Source organism: Scylla paramamosain, chromosome 30, assembly GCF_035594125.1.
Source record: "Scylla paramamosain isolate STU-SP2022 chromosome 30, ASM3559412v1, whole genome shotgun sequence".
Taxonomy (NCBI): domain Eukaryota; kingdom Metazoa; phylum Arthropoda; class Malacostraca; order Decapoda; family Portunidae; genus Scylla; species Scylla paramamosain.
The window spans coordinates 4103955-4121587 of record NC_087180.1 but is presented as its reverse complement, the minus strand read 5'-3'; the positions used below and the strand labels follow the sequence as shown (position 1 = coordinate 4121587).

Below are 17633 nucleotides of genomic sequence, written 5' to 3'. Positions count from 1 at the left end.
CGGTTGAATATACTGCTATAATATATTGATATAAAAAAAATGTACAAAATAAGTGCAGAGCTGCCAGGAGCTGTCAGGACTGGGTGCATGGCCAGCAGGTTAGGTCGCGAGTGGGGCTCGACCTCACTGGAAGTCAACGTGGCCGGGGGAAGACAGCAGGTGATATGCACAGCTGCAGACAAAGCACCTTGACCTCTCTGGAAACACGTGGTCGGGCAGGTCAGCAGCATCTGGAGTTAGGTCAGGCAGGACGCGCCACGTGGAGAGATGGAATGTGGGCAAGGGCTCAAGGATGCAGCGTCCAACCACACTCTCTCTCTCTCTCTCTCTCTCTCTCTCTCAAATAGAATGAGACTGACCGAAAATGAAAGTTGAATTAGTTAATGAGAGTGGGAAAGGATGAAGCGAAAATGACTTAAAATTAGTGAGGGGGAGAGATCAAATTATTGTTGCTTATCTCTAAAAACAAGGGGGAGGGAAGATGACAGGAAGGGAGGTCTGAGACGGGGAAAGAGTAAGAGAAAAGGAAAAAAAGGAAAAGGGACATATCTGGGGAAGGAGAGTACATAGATCCACGAGGAAATGAAGTGGAGGAAGTGTGAAGGAAGAGGATGGGAGGACGGAGAGTAAGTGAAAAGAATAAATATAAGCAGCAAGGGTGAGGAGTGAAGAATTCTATTTAACAGTTCTCATGATTGTTTTAAGCTATTCTCACTCACACACACACATACACAAAGAGAGAGAGAAAGAGAGAGAGAGAGAGAGAGAGAGAGAGAGAGAGAGAGAGAGAGAGAGAGAGAGAGAGAGAGAGAGAGAGAGAGAGAGAGAGAGAGAGAGAGAGAGAGAGAGAGAGAGAGAGAGAGAGAGAGAGAGAGAGAGAGAGAGAGAGAGAGAGAGAGAGAGAGAGAGAGAGAGAGAGAGAGAGAGAGAGAGAGAGAGAGAGAGAGAGAGAGAGAGAGAGAGAATGTAGGATGGGTGGGTGGATGAAAATGACTGCAAGGAGTTGCAAAAGGATATTGACAAGATACATGCATGGAGCCAAAGATGGAAACTAGAATTTAACGCCAGAAAATGCCACGTGTTGGAAATAGGAAAAAGTAAAAAGAGACCTTCATGGAAGTACAGAATGGGAGGAGAAATAATAATGAAAAGTAATGGAGAAAAGATTTGGGAGTAATGATTCAGGACATACCATCACCTGAAACACAAACGGGATATTCAACTCTACATACAGCTTATTAACAAACATTAACGTGGCGTTTAACTATTTAGATAAAGAAATGATGGAGAAAATTATAACAAGCATGATATGTCCTAAATTGGAATACGTAGCAGTAGTTTAGGCTCCACATAGAAAAATAGATATACAGAAACTGGAAAGAAAACAGATGATTGCGACAAAGATGGTACCAGGATTGAAAGACTTAAGCTATAAAGAAAGACTGGAAAAGATAAGTTTATCAACACTACAAGAGAGAAGAGAAAGAAGAGATCTAATAACAATGTACTAATTAGTAAACAATAAAGAAAAAATAAAGAGAAATTGCTTGTTCCAGAGGAAGGAGACAGATGGACGAGGGGGCATAAGAAGAAAATAGAGTGGATGTTCAAGCAATGTCAAGAAATACAGCTTCCCATAAAGAATTATTGAAGTCTGGAATGATCTGAAGGAAGAGGTGGTTGTGGCAGTGTACACATGTTTATAGAGAAAATGGATAACTATGGTTATTGAGACAGGACAAAATGAGCTTTGGCTCATGCCCTGTACAATACAACCACGTAAATACAAACACACACACACACACACACACGTTTTTAGATGTGATGGTACTGTAATCAAAAGTAAAAATAAAGCACAATTTAACCCAGTCTTACCTTTGACAAAGGTCGTTGCTAGCTCTTGGGAAACGAGAGAGGAGAGAAGGGGGATTATTACTTAGAGGGAGAATTTCCCTTCCTTTTTTACTTCAACGGTGACTATCTCCTTCTTAGCACCCTGTTTTGCAAGTTTCTTCACAGGGGGCATGGTTACAGTAATGAGTAGTCGCATGTAAGCACAAAGGCCAAAACAGTACTCAGCAAACGTGAGGATGTTGGCACTGTGAGTGAAGCCAGAAGAATGAAAGGTGAGTGAGCGAGAACAATGGAACCCTCTCCTCCATTCTCCTACGCAGTTGCTCATAATCCAAAACATTGCTCATATACCACCCTGCACTTTTCCACGTCTTTTCATAGACGTCCAACCCTTCAGGAGGTAAACATATCATGCAGGGAAGCCACAGAACACCTGACTTCTGATCTTTCTAAAATTTCTGATTGGGGCAGAGCAAACTTGGTATTGTTCAATGCCTCAAAAACTCAATTCCTCCATCTATCAACTCGACACAACCTTCCAGACAACTATCCCCTCTTCTTCAATGACACTCAACTGTTCCCTTCTTCTACACTGAACATCCTCGGTCTGTCCTTTACTTATAATCTGAACTGGAAACTTCACATCTCATCTCTAGCTAAAACAGCTTCTATGAAGTTAGGTGTTCTGAGACATCTCCGCCAGTTTTTCTCACCCCCGCGGTGGCTAACTCTGCACAAGGGCCTTAGCCATCCATGTATGGAGTATGCTTCACATGTCTGGGGGGGTTCCACTCATACTGCTCTTCTAGACAGGGTGGAATCAAAAGCTTTTCGTCTCATCAACTCCTCTCCTCTAACTGACTGTCTTCAGCCCCTCTCTCACCGCCACAATGTTGCATATCTAGCTGTCTTCTACCGCTATTTTCATGCCAACTGCTCTTCTGATCTTGCTAACTGCATTTCTCCCCTCCTTCCACGGCCTCTCTGCACAAGACTTTCTTCTTTCTCTCACTGCTATTCTGTCCACCTCTCTAATGCAAGAGTTAACCAGTATTCTCAATCATTCATCCCTTTCTCTGGTAAACTCTGGAACTCGCTGCCTGCTTCTGTATTTCCACCTTCCTATGACTTGAATTCCTTCAAGGGGGAGGTTTCAAGACACTTATCCACCAATTTTTGACCACTGCTTTGACTCTTTTATGGGACTGGCATTTCAGTGGGCTTTTTTTTTATTAGATTTTTGTTGCCCTTGGCCAGTATCCTTCCTACAAAAAAAAAAAAAAAAAAGCCAAATACAAGCAAAAAGAGTTGTATCATATGCTAAAGTGATGGGTGATGAAAGATGGGGAAGAAAGTTAACAGAGAATGTTCAAGGGAATAAGAAAATGTTTTGGAAAGAAGTGAAGGAAATAAGAAAAGCACCATATAGTAGAGTAACAGGTGAAAGCAGAAATTGGTGAGTATGGAGCAGGAGAGAGAGCCTGAGATTTGGGTATTTAGGAGAGATATTAAGAGTTAATGTACTAAGGGAGTTAAATGAGGCATGTACTCGTATAATGGTGGAGGTGCAGGCAGTAGTGAGGGAGATGAAAAGTGGAAAAGCAGTTGAGTATTTGAAGGCAGGTGTGGTCAGCATCATAGAGTGGTTAGTGCACACCACTCTAGCCCCTTGGTCCCCAGTGAAGAAGAGAAAGTACTCCTGCCCTCACTTTGTGGGGGATCAGTCAGAGTTTGGTCCAAGCAAAGCAAGTACTCTCTCCTACATACCTAATTGCCCCACACCTGTGTGAGTCTCCATTTTTGGAAGCTGTGGAAAAATAGGAGAATGATTAACCTTAAAAATGATGTTATGCTCTTTATTACTTCATATGTTAACATATTAGAATAGTATGCAAGCATGTAACCTACATCTTCACACATATCATTCCAGTCTGCATATTTTGTGAAGCCTTACAGAACAGGAGTAGAGATTGAGAAAGAGACCAAGATCACACTACGGGAGAGCTGAGGTTAGGATAGGGGATAGGTGAAATAAGGATAAGTTTAGGTTTGATCAGTAATAAGTTAAGGTTACGTGAAGTAAGGTTGGAGTTAGTTTTAATGAGTTACATACAACATATCTAATCCCATGAATTAAAATAACATTTGCACAACACTTAACTATCATTTTCATAATTGTATTAACCTACAGAAACAAAATAGGAAGGATTTTTTTTTTCACTGGTCTCCCAACTAATTTCACCCTATATCTTCCCCCATAAGCTTAAGTTTGTCATTATATAGCTTATAAGTACCAATAAAATAAGAATATGACATGATCTTGGCAATACATTGGCATGAATAAACATGGTAATATATCCACAGCACAGATATTTTTGCCATCACCTAATTAAAAAAAAAAAGGAATGCAGACTGCTCTTCATATTACTCCTACAGGTTACCTTTGTTACAAAACTGCTTGCGCATGACAAAAAGCTAAGGAAATGTGCTCATCTTATTAATTAATTGGATGAAACTGGCAGGGTAAGGGATGTATTTTGCCACACTCCAGTTCAAGATAACTGGGCATCAAGGCAGTCTTTTTATTACACACATAAATTGATTCCATCATTAAGCTTATAAAAAGTAACAATAAACTAGAAAAACAGGCTTACCTGATCTAAAACAGGTGTGAAAAAGCTTGGAGACTTGCTTTTTCTAAGTAAACAGCAGCTGCATGAAGATCGCTAGTGCACAGGACTCCCTTCCAACAAACCAACCTTACCACAGGAGAATTGCACGAAGGGAAGGGACAGGAACAATTTATTGGTACCATGGGCCTTCAAGGAGCTGACAGAATCTCTTGTGAGAGAATCTCTCAGGGAAGGGAAGGAATGTTTTAACAATCTGGCCCTACATTACCACCACCTGTCATAATGTGAATGGGTGCATGCTCTGTCCTTTTTGGACAGTAATTCCTAATTCTTTGGACAAAATTTTCAATAATTTACACACTACTTTTACTATGACTTCTTTTACTGCAGGAAAAAAAATATAATTAAAACTAGAAGGAAATACTAATCTTTATTCTTCCAAAAAGTTCCAGGGGAAGCAGCCTTTAATCCTTCTTCCACAAAATCACCTATTAAACCTGAGCAGAAGTTAAATACATTCTAGGTATCTGTCTCTGAGATCATTACAAAAAATATGGTCTTAGAAATAGTCGTCAAGAATTCTTAATGATCTGCTTATGAAAGAACATGGTATATTTACCAAGTGTTACTTTTGATATCATAAACTTTTGTTTTCCACAAATATTACCTCGCGGTATCATGCAAACAGGAACTCAGAGAACCAGCAAGATTTGATCCTATTAGCCTTTTCTGCCATGAGCTTCTCTGTGACAGCAATGCTGCGCTGTGCCCCAGCATTCAGAAACCTGTGATGACAAACACTTAATCATTTTTCAATTCTAACTAACACAAATGAGGAGGGACAGAATAAGAAATGATGAAATAAAATGAACTGATGCTTTGAGAAAGTTGGTTGGAAGGGCAAATTAATGTGTGTTAAGATGGTCAGATGTGGGCAGTAGAAGGTTAAAGGGAAGTCCACACCCAGAATGAATGAACTGTATGAAGGGAGCAATCAATGAGAGAGAAATAACTGTGCAGCAAGCAAGAGCAATTGTATGTGATAAAGGTGAATAAAGAGCAACTGTGAGAGGGTGTAGACATATTTGGCAGGGCTCATTGACATATGGATCCAGTTGGTGTGTGGGGTAATCCATAAAAAGTTCCCTGCATCTGCTGTGATCTAAGGATTTGAATATGTACAGGACAGGGAACAGTCTCATTGTAAAGGTGCAGAGATAAACCAGTTTATGCTATTGGGCCTTACCATGAAAGTATGTGGATAGGTGTCATACCTGATCTGGGATGTAGTATGGTAATCCATGAGACTACCCCTTTCTAACGGGGACCAATAGGGATGAAAGTGAATGATGTATGTATGTGTGCATAGTGTTTTGTCAGCTTATGTGGGATTAGCAACCAGGTATTTAGACAGATAGAATTAACAGGTCATCATAATAATACATTCCTCATGATAAAGTAACTGCACTCATATCAAAATGAAGCAAAGGAAATAACAAAACATCAAAGCTTGCATCTTATACACAAACTCGAGAATATTATATGATACCATAGAGCGGCTGATCAGAGGGTATTTCAAAACAAGAATTCAAACTACACTTGACACCTGCTGCTTTGTTTTTTTTTTTTTTTTTTTTTTTTTCTTTCAGGAAGCTCTGGCTAAGAGCAAGAAAACCGGAAAAAGACCCACTACAAGTGCCAGTTCCAAGTTCCTTAAGATGCCTTTTCAGCTGTTTTAAGATATCTTCTTCAGTTCTCCAAGACATCTTGAATCTAACAGCCATAGTATTAATATCCTCCTCTGTCCCGTCCCCAACCTTACTCATGGGGCTGGAGTAGGTAAAAACAGCCCTTACTGTGCCCAGGGATCATGACAATTGGGCATGAAGCACTGCTGTGTGTGCAGCTACTTGACAAGGCTGCCACAACCTGTAGCCAGGCAGACTGCCTAAATCACCCCTGCAATGACTGCCAGAGTGACAGAACTTTCTGCTGCACAGACAGGAGCTCTGTGGCAGGTGAGGGGATATATCACATCCATTCACCTATGTGATCCCAAGTGACACACCTGAGGATTCTCCCTCTCCTCCTACCCAGCTCCCCACCACATCCCAGTGATCAGAACACACATCAGAGGACAACACTGAGAGAGCTTCTGATAGACATTATCCTCAACTTAAGGGGCAAGTTACACTTCCTCAAAAGATACATGAAGGATCATCAGCAGCACAGCCCAAGACTGCAGCAACCTGGACAAGAGCTTCTGTGTGCAAATGGATACATGTCATCTAGCTTCCTAGTTGAGGCATCTGTTCCACAAAGGTCTGTCCCGGGCCTTATAGTATGGAAAATATTCTTCAACAACCTCCTGCAGAGCACAGCAATGGCAGCTGCATATGCTGATGATTGCATGCTCAGTTGGACCTACAAGAGGGAGGATGTGCAGGAAATTATAGAGACCATCAACTGACCACTGGCAGATATCCTGGCCTGCAGAGAAAGGCAGCAGGTCAAGTTTGCTGTGAGAAAACCCAGGCCATGATAATATCCAGGTTCTGAAAAAATGCTGAGGGAAAACCTGAGGTTTGGCCAAGACACCATCAAACTCAATGAGAGTAATGATACCCTCGACTTGGAGATGGATTCCAGCCTTGAAAAAGTGGTGCTAAACAGCTCAAAGAAGGCAACCCTGCTTCGTCTGGTGAAGTAACTCCTCAACCCTGACAGCCTGATGACCCTCTATAAGACTCATTACCTGCTAAGACATGGTGGACAGGTATCTGAGAACACATCAATCTATATTACAGATTCCTATGTAGAAAATAGTTTCAGTTTTTTAACATTTCAGATTTTGAATGGCATTCAGGAATGAATTACGTCTGGAAACCAAGGTTCCACTGTATATATATATATATATATATATATATATATATATATATATATATATATATATATATATATATATATATATATATATATATATATATATATATGAGGAGGCAGTGGGCACCTGCTGAAATGATAATTACTCCCAGTGAGGTCTAAACCACTGGATTAGGGGGTGCTGTGAACTTATCATTAAACCCAGCTGTGACCTCACTGAACGTTTCCCTTTGTGTCTCACAACACAAGGGGACAGTCACAGCCTGCCCAATAAAGACAACCCTCTTCCTCCACACAAAAGTACAAGCACCTAATAACACACACACACCCTTCGCTCAAAATTTCAAAATTCATGGCAACTCCTACACCAGCCTTGGAGTGCCCATCTGGGGAAGGGACCACAAATGTCCCCAGGTCGGACTGCCCTTTTGACGACGACCATAAGTGTCTTGACACCCCCCTCAATTTTTTCTTCATTAACTTCTCCAACATTCGTGGTCTAAGATCTAATTTTCATTCTGTAGAACACCACCTCTCCTCTTCTAAACCTCATCTTCTTTTCCTCACTGAAACTCAGGTGTCTGAGGCAACTGACAGTAGCCCTTTTTCTGTTCCCTCCTACTTTCTCTATCCTCATTTTTTATCCAAAGCTGGATGTTGCGTTTATGTGCACAACGATTTAACCTGCTCTTGTGCCCACACTCTTGAATCTTCTGAGTTTTCCACCATCTGGCTATGACTGCAGAGTCACTCTCAGACTAAATTTATCTGTGCTGCATACCTCTCACCTAACTCCTCAAATTATAAGAAATTCTTTGACTACTTAAATTCCAATGTGGAGCACATTCTGACTCTCTTCCCTTTTGCAGAGATCTCCATTCTTGGAGACTTCAATGTTCACCACCAGCTTCGGCTTTCCTCTCCCTTCACTGACCATCCTGGTAAATTAGCCTTCAACTTTGCTATCCTCCATGACCTAGAGCAATTGGTGCAACATCCTACTCGTATTCCTGACCGTCTTGGAGATACGCCCAACATTCTTGACCTTTTCCTGACCTCTAATCCTGCTTTTGCTGTCACCCTCTGTTCTCCGTTGGGCTCCTCCGATCACAATCTCATATCTGCATCTTGTCCTATCACTCCAATCCCTCCTCAGGATCCCCGTAAGCAAAGGTGCCTCTGGCACTTTACCTCTGCTAGTTGGGGGTACCTGTGAAGGTATTTTGCTGATTTTCCTTGGATTGATTACTCCTTCCGTGTCAGAGACCCGTCTTTGTGTGCTGAGTGCATAACAGAGGTGACAGTGTCTGGCATGGAGGCATACACTCCTCACTCTTTTTTTCGACCTAAACCTTCCAAAACTTGGTTCAACACAGCTTGTTCTACTGCTATACATGATAGAGAGGTGGCCCACAAAAGGTACTTAAGCCTTCCATCACCAGAATCTCATGCACTTTATATTTCTGCCCAGAACCATCCCAAGTCTGTTCAACTAGCCAAAAACTCCTTCATTAACATAAAGTGTCAAAATCTTTCAAGATCTAACTCCCCTCGTGACTTCTGGCATCTAGCCAAAAATATCTCCAATAACTTTGCTTCTTCTTCTTTCCCTTCTTTTTTTCAACCAGATGGCAACACTGCTATCACATCTATTTCTAAAGCTGAACTCTTCGCTCAAACCTTTGCTAAAAAACTCTACCTTGGACCATTCAGGGCTTGTTCCTCCCTCTCCTCCACCCTCTGATAACTCCATGCTACCAATTAAAATTCTTCGTAATGATGTTTTCCATGCCCTCACTGGCCTAAACCCTCGGAGGGCTTATGGACCTGATGGAGTCCCTCCTATTGTTCTCCGAAACTGTGCCTCTGTGCTTGCACCTTGCTTAGTCAGACTCTTTCAGCTCTGTCTGTCAACAGACAGAGTTTGCCTACATTCAGCCTGTTCGTAAAATAGGGTGACCGTTCTAATCCCTCAAACTACCATCCTATTGCTTTAATTTTCTGCCTATCTAAAGTTTTTTAATCTATCCTCAACAGGAAGATTCTTAAACATCTATCCCTTCACAACCTTCTATCTGATTGCCAGTATGGGTTCCATCAAGGCTGCTCTACTGGTGATCTTCTGGCTTTCCTTACTGAGTCTCGGTCATCCTCTTTTAGAGATTTTGGTGAAACTTTTGCTGTTGCATTGGACATATCAAAAGCTTTTGATAGTTTGGCACAAAGCTTTCTTTTCCAAACTACCCTCCTACAGATTCTATCCTCTCTGTAACTTCATCTCAAGTTTACTTTCTGACCGATCTATTGCTGCTGTGGTAGACGGTCACTGTTCTTCTCCTAAATCTATTAAGAGTGGTGTTCCTCAGGCTTCTGTTCTGTCACCCACTCTCTTATTATTCATCAATGACCTTCTAAACCAAACTTCTTGTCCTATCCATTCCTATGCTGATGATACCACCCTGAACTTTTCCACATCTTTTCATAGATGTCCAACCCTTCAGGAAGTAAACATTTCACACAGGGAAGTCACAAAACACCTGACTTCTGATCTTTCTAAAATTTCTGATTGCAGAACAAACTTGGTATTGTTTAATGCCTCAAAAACTCAATTCCTCCATCTATCAACTCGACACAACCTTCCAGACAACTATCCCCTCTTCTTCAATGACACTCAACTGTCCCCCTCTTCTACACTGAACATCCTTGGTCTGTCCTTTACTTATAATCTGAACTGGAAACTTCACATCTCATCTTTAGCTAAAACAGCTTCTATGAAGTTAGGGGTTCTGAGATGTCTCCACCAGTTTTTCTCACCTACCAGCTGCTACCTCTGTACAAGAGCCTTATCTGTCCATGTATGGAGTACGCTTCACGTGTCTTGGGGGGGTTCCACTCATACCGTTCTTCTAGACAGGATTGAATCAAAAGCTTTTCATCTCATCAACTCCTCTCCTCTAATTGAATGTCTTCAGCCTTCAGCCACAATATAAAGTGAAAAAAGTGGTAAGAATGAATGAGAAAAGAATAATGAAAGGGGAGAGAGAGAGCGAGAGATGAGAAGAGAGACAGGTGTGGGATGAGACTCACACACATCCTGGTCATGTATATACTCAGCCTGAAACTCCTAAGATATTTATCCACGCAGTCAATTATGTTCCCCATGTATATTTCCTTACTTCCCCTTGTCCATTCAATCTGAATCTCAACCGCTATTTAGTAAAAGAGTTGCCCTTGACAATGAAGTAATCAGTATTCATCTAGCCCAAAAAGTTTATCCAGTAGAATTTTTAGAAGTAAAATCTTTTATTCAAGTAAAGACTGCTCAGGGAGCAGTGCGTGGCTGGGTGTGTGTATGTATGTATGTATGTCCCTCCCTCTTCCTTGTACCCCCTCTGTCTGTGGGTCAGTAAAACAGACTGGCAATGTCAATTAGTGTGACTGGAAGCCCTGCACTGAGTCCACGCAGGAGGTGGCTCAGGAAAGCTAGTCCAGATGCAGTAGCTTTGTGAAGGGGCTGGGGATTGTGGTCGTAACGTGTGTGTGTGTGTGTGTGTGTGTGTGTGTGTGTGTGTGTGTGTGTGTGTGTGTGTGTGTGTGTGTGTGTGTGTGTGTGTGTGTGTGTGTGTGTGTGTGTGTGTGTGTGTGTGTGTGTGTGTGTGTGTATATACAGTGGAACCTTAGTTACCGAATGGCTCCCATTTGAACAAATCAGTTTATGAACAAAATTTTGAATTCGTAATTGCTTTGGTTGCTATACCATGATTCGGTTCTCAAACGAGCTATGTAGCAGCTTTACTTTTTTTTTTTCTATGTAGGAGGGACACCAGCCAAAGTCAACAAAAAAAAAAAAAAAAATGGCCCACTGAGATGCCAGTCCCTGAATAGGGTCCAAAGCAGTAGTCAAAAATTGAATGATAAGTGTCTTGAAACCTCCGTCTTGAAGGAATTTAAGTCATAGGAAGGTGGAAATTCAGAAGCAGGCAGGGAGTTCCAGAGTTTACCAGAGAAAGGGATAAATGATTGAGAATACTGGTTAACTCTTGCATTAGAGAGGTGGACAGAATAAAGGTTAGAGAAAAAAGAAAGTTTTGTGCAGCGAGGCCATGGGAGGAGGGGAGGCATGCAGTTAGCAAGATCAGAAGAGTAGTTAGCATGAAAATAGCAGTAGAAGATAGTTAGAGATGCATCATTGCAGCGATAAGAAAGAGGCTGAAGACAGTCAGTTTGAGGAGAGGAGTTGATGATTCCACCCTGTCTAGAAGAGCAGTATGAGTGGAACCCCCTAGGCATGTGAAGCATAATCAATACATGAATGGATCAGGCTCCCGTACAGAATTAGCAGCTGGAAGAATGAGAAAAACTGGCAGAGACATCTCAGAATGACTAACTGTTATCATAGAAGCTGTTTTAGCTAGAGATGAGATACAAAGTTTCCAGTTTAGATCATAAGTAAAGGACAGACTGAGGATGTTCAGTGTACAAGGGGTGGACAGTTGAATATCATTACGGAGGTGAAAGTTGTCTGGAAGGTTTTGTCAAGTTGATAGATGGAGAAGATGAGTTTTTGAGGCATTGAACAATACTAAGTTTGCTCTGTCCCAATCAGAAATTTTAGAGAGATCAGAAGTCAGACATTCTGTGGCTTCTCTGCATGAACTGTTTACTTCCTGAAAGGTTGGACGTCTACAAAGAGATATGGAAAAATGCAGGGTGGTATCAGTGTAGGAGTGGATAGGACAAGAAATTTGGTTTAATATTCGTGGATGAATAATAGGAAGAGAGTGGGTGACAGGACAGAACACTAAGGAACACCACTGTTAATAGATTTAGGAGAAGGGCAGTGACTATCTACCACAGCAGCAATAGAACACTCAAAAGGGAAACTTTAGATGAAGTAACAGAGAGAAGGATAGAAGCTACAGGAGGGAAGTTTGAAAATCAAAGCTTTGTGCCAGACTCTATCAAAAGCTTTTAATATATCTTAGGCAACAGGAAAAGTTTCACCAGTATCTCTAAAAGATGACCAAGACTCAGTAAGGAAAGCCAAAGATCACCAGTAGAACAACCTTGACAGAACCCATACTGGTGAAATTAAAGCAATAGGATGGTAGTTTGAGAGATCAGAATGGTCATCCTTTTTAGGCAGAATGTAGGCAAACTTACAGTAAGAAGGAAAGGTAGATGTTAACAGACAGAGTTTAAAGAGTTTGATTAGGCAAGGTGCAAGCATGGAGGCACATTTTCAAAGAACAATAGGATGGACCTAATCAGGTCCATAAGCCTTCCAAGGGTTTAAGCCAGCGAAGGCATGGAAAACATCATTGTGAAGAATTTTAATTGGTAGCATGAAGTTGTCAGAGGGTGGAGGAGAGGGAGGAACAAGCCCTGAATCATCCTAGGTAGAGTTTTTAGCAAAGGTTTGAGTGAAGAGTTCAGCTTTAGAGATACCCATACTGTCTATCAGATGGAAGGCTGAGAAGTGATAGATGTTTAACAATCTTCTTGTTGAGGATAGATTAAAAAACTTTAGAGAGGCAGGAAATTAAAGCAATAAGACAGTAGTTTGAGGGACTAGAACGGATACCCTTTTTTAGAAACAGGCTGAATGTAAGCAAACTTCCATCAAGAAGGAAAGGTACAAATTGAAAGACAGAGTTGAAAGAGTTTGACTAGGCAAGGTGCAAGCATGGAGGCACAGTTTCAGAGAACAATAGGTCAGGTCCATCAACCTTCCCAGGGTTAAGTAAAGCCAGCAAGGGCATGGAAAACATTACTGCAAAGGACCTTAATGGGTAGCATGAAGTAGTCAGAGGGTGGAGGAGAGGGAGGAACAAGTTCTGAATCATCCAAGGTAGAGTTTTTAGCAAAGGTTTGAGCAAAAAGTTCAGCTTTAGAAATAGATGAGATGACAGTGGTGCCATCAGGTTGAAATAAAGGAGGGAAAGATGATGAAGCAAAGTTATTGGAGATGTTTTTGGTTAGATGCCAGAAATCATGAGGGGAGTTAGATCTTGGGAAAGACTTTGACACTTTCTATTAATGAAGGAGATTTTGGTTAGTTGGAGAACAGATCTGGCATGATTCTGGACAGAAATATAAAGTGCATGAGATTCTGGTGATGGAAGGTTTAAGTACTTTTTTCTGGGCCACCTCTCTATCATATATAGCACAAGAAGAGGCTGTGTTAAACCAAGGTTTGGAAGGTTCAGGTCAAGAGAGAGAGAGAGTGGGGAATGTACACCTCAAAACCAGACATTATTATTTCTGTTATGCACTCAGCACACAGAGACGGGTCTCTGACAAGGAAACAGTAGTCATTCCAAGGAAAATCAGAATAATACCTCGTCAGGTCCCTCCAATTAACAGAGGCAATACACCAGAGGCACCTCCACTTTTGGGGATCCTGAGGAGGAATTGGAGGAGTAGGACAAGATACAGATATGAACTTGTGACTGGAGGAGCCCAAAGGAGAAGATAGGGTGACAGCATAAGGAGCAGGACTAGAGATTACGAAAAGATTAAGAATGATGGGTGTATCTACAAGAATAAAATAGATTGAAAAAGTGCAAATAGCTGCTACAAAATTAAGGATCTTAGCTATGAAGAAAAGCTTGACAAACTGAAGCTCTCACCACTAGAGGAGAAACAAAAATGGGGTGATATGATCATGATAAACAAATGTGTAGAAAGTAAAGACATAACACAGACTTTGTGGTATCACAATAATCAATACTAAGGGGAAACAGTAAGAAATTGTGCAAAAAAGAGCAAAGAAAGATATGAGGAAATATAGTTTTCCTGACAGAGCAATCAGCAAACGAAATGTATTACCTAACCAAGTTGTATGTGCAAGGAGCATTTGTATCTTTAAAAATATATATGACAAATTAATGCTAAAAAAAAGGGGACATCACAATCTTGACTCAATCCTATAAAAACACAATTAAGTAAGAACACACACACACACACACACACACACACAGCTGGCAATGGATAATATATTAACTCAGTGGATAAAAGGAGATACAAGATTTGGAAAAGATGGAAAAACATCAAGACTAGATCTGTTATTTAGTAAGGAACCAGAAGGGATTGAGAATGTTCACATAGGGTGTCCATTAGCCAAAAGTGACCACACTACCATAGAATTCAATATAAATGAGGATATAGAGAATCAAAGGAATGAAGAACACCATGCTGGGAAATTAAATTACTGTAAGGCAAACTTTGATAACATGAGGAAGTTTTTTCAAGAGGAGAGGTGGGATAGATTCCATAAGGCTACAGGGGTCCAAGAGAAGTGGGATGAATTTCTTAAAATATATTAAGGTGAAAAAAAGTTTGTGCCTAAAAAGCAGACAGTAATATGGTAAAAAAGAGTGGTTTAATAAAAGATGCGAAGCAGCAAGGACGAAAGAGGATACATGGAAAAAATGGAGGAAAAGTAAAAGAATTAATCGGTGGAATAATTACAAACAACCAAGGAATGATTACGTGAAGATTCTGAGGGATGAACAAAGACAGTTTGAAAAAAGATATAGGTAATAGACAGGTATAAAAATGAGCCAAAACTCTTCTATAGATATGTGAATGGTAAACTGAAAAGCAAAATGAGTATAGGAAAGCTAATGGTAGATGGAGTGGTTTAAGAAGACCCGAAAGAGATGGCAGAAGTGATGAATAAGAGCTTTAACAAAGGAAAAGGAATTTATAAAGCCATTGTGCACACCTGAAAATGGAAAAATAGAGGAATTTAAAGTAACAAAAAAGGAAGTTGATGGAATCATCAAGACATTAGAAGTGAGAAAGGCCACAGGACCGGATGGAGTATTGGGATGGGTAATAAAAGAATGCAGTAACCAGCTTAGTGATAAATTACATACCATCATAATGTACCTCTATTAATGAATAAATAGTTCCACAGGATTGGAAAAGGGCAAACATCATATCCATATTTAAAGGAGGAGACACACAAGACCCACTAAATTATAGACCAGTTTCACTGACGAGTGTGATTGCAAAAATATGTGAAAGGATAATAAAGAACAAATGGACCAAGTTTTTGGAAGATAAAAACATTCTCACAACTTGTCAATTTGGCTTTAGAAAAGGGAGATCTTGTGTCACTAATTTATTATGCTATTATTCAAGAGTAATTGATATCATACAGGAGAGAGTTGGTTGAGCAGACTGTATTTATCTAGATGTAAGAAAAGCTTTTGATAAAGTGCCGCATAATAGACTGCTGTGGAAGCTGGAAAAGATAGGTGGTGTAAATGGAAAAATGCTGAAATGGATGGACAATTTCCTTAAAAACAGAGAGATATGAACAGTAATTAGGGACCAGACATCAGTGTGGGGCCCAGTATTAAGTGGGGTCCCCCAAAGGGTCAGTGTTGGCACCAATAATGTTTGTGGTGTATATAAATGATATGGTGGAGAATGTATCCAGCTATGTAAGTCTTTTTGCTGATGATGCAAAACTTATGAGAAGAGTGAATGGAATGGAAGATTGTGAAGATTTACAAAGAGATAGAGACAAGGTGTGGGAGTGGAGCAACAGATGGCAAATGGAATTTAACTCTGGAAAGTGTAAAAAGATGGAATTTGGAAAAAGTAACAGAAGGTGTAGCTATAACTATAAGATGGGAAATGAAACAATAAATAAGACAAGAGAAAAAGATCTGGGAGTGATTTTCTCAGAGAATTTATCACCAGAAAAACATATTAACGAGATAACAGGTGAAACTCTCAGCCTACTAAGAAACATAAGAGTTGCCTTTGCTTATCTGGACATAGAAATGATGAGGAAAATAATCACCACAACGATACGTCCAAGATAAGAATACGCAGCGGTAATTTGATCACCACATGAAAAAAGCATGTAAGAAAGTTGGAAGGAATACTGAGAGCAGCAACAAAGATGATAACAGAATTACAAGATTTGTCATATGAGGAGCAACTAGCTAGAATGCAACTCCCAACCTTGGAAAAGAGACGAGAGAGAGGTGACTTGATTGCATTGTACAGATTGCTGAGTTGGATGGAAAAATTAGATAGGGAACATCTCTTTATAATGAACGAAAGAAAAACAAGAGGACATGGAAGAAAACTAAAAGTAACCACCTGCAGAAGGGAAGTTTAGCTTCCCTCATAGAAGCATAGAGGCATGGAATGGACTGGAAGGGGAAGTGATGTGTGCTACAAATATTCATGACTTTAAGGAAAAGCTGGATAAAAAGTTATGGAGATGGGACAGTATGAGCTTAGCTCCTCTACCGTATGTCACAACTAGGTAAACACACACACACACACACACACACACACACACACACAAAAAAAAGTATATATATATATATATATATATATATATATATATATATATATATATATATATATATATATATATATATATATATATATATATATATATATATATATATATATATATATATATATATATATATATTTTTTTTTTTTTTTTATTATTATTATTTTTTTTTTTTAATAATATACCTCTTACTGAACACTTCAATGAGGCATCCCACAGTTCCTAGGCCATGCACTGTGATGGTTCCCTTTTGTTCAAACTGAGTCCTGCAACATAAGAAGGTTCACATGAAAATGTAAAATAAGATACATATATAATCAAATGCTCTATCTGCCAATATCTGTGAAACTTGCATGGATCAGAGAAGATTTAGGGGTCTTTATGTTCAGAAAAAAGCAGAACAATGCAACACACCTTAGTAATAAAAATAATATATTTGGAATGCCAATATACTTAGAAACAATTAAAAACTTGAGTTGTTACTTTTCATGTTTCTCTTGGATAAATATATATATATATATATATATATATATATATATATATATATATATATATATATATATATATATATATATATATATATATATATATATATATATATATATATATATATATATATATATGGACTGACATAGGTGTAGGGCATAACTGAAAAATACAAGCTTCTACACATTTGACAATCAATCTCTACTACTGGTTTAATCTTTGCTCTATTAATGGAGAGTAACTTATGACCTATCCAACTTACAACAACTTGTCCTTATGGCCACTTCTAATGATTCCTTGATTCATACACCAGGCGTCCAACTTACAATAACTTGTCCTAATTCTAATTATTATTCTAATTCTAATTCTTATTAATTATTATTCTAATTATGCTATGATTCATACAGTAGGCATCCAACTTACAACTTGTCCTTATGGCCACTTAA

The 17633-nt window shown here is 39.6% G+C and overlaps 1 protein-coding gene across 10 annotated transcripts in view; it reads right to left on the bottom strand.

Annotated features, from left to right (window-relative positions):
• Positions 1-3697: 3697 nt before the first annotated feature.
• LOC135116176 (PRELI domain-containing protein 2-like) overlaps positions 3698-17633 on the bottom strand; it is a 94789-nt gene continuing 80853 nt past the window's right edge. For 6 of the 10 annotated variants that reach the window (XM_064033467.1, XM_064033465.1, XM_064033466.1 and 3 more), the window contains 2 exons: positions 16887-16967; positions 4905-5272 (listed from right to left, as the gene is read on the bottom strand). In XM_064033467.1, the coding sequence (XP_063889537.1) occupies positions 5164-5272; positions 16887-16967 (190 nt within the window). In that variant the 3' untranslated portion in view covers positions 4905-5163. Of the gene's footprint in view, positions 5273-16886; positions 16968-17633 lie in introns of all 10 variants that reach the window. The other 4 variants (XM_064033460.1, XM_064033462.1, XM_064033469.1 and 1 more) reach the window with 2 other exon arrangements.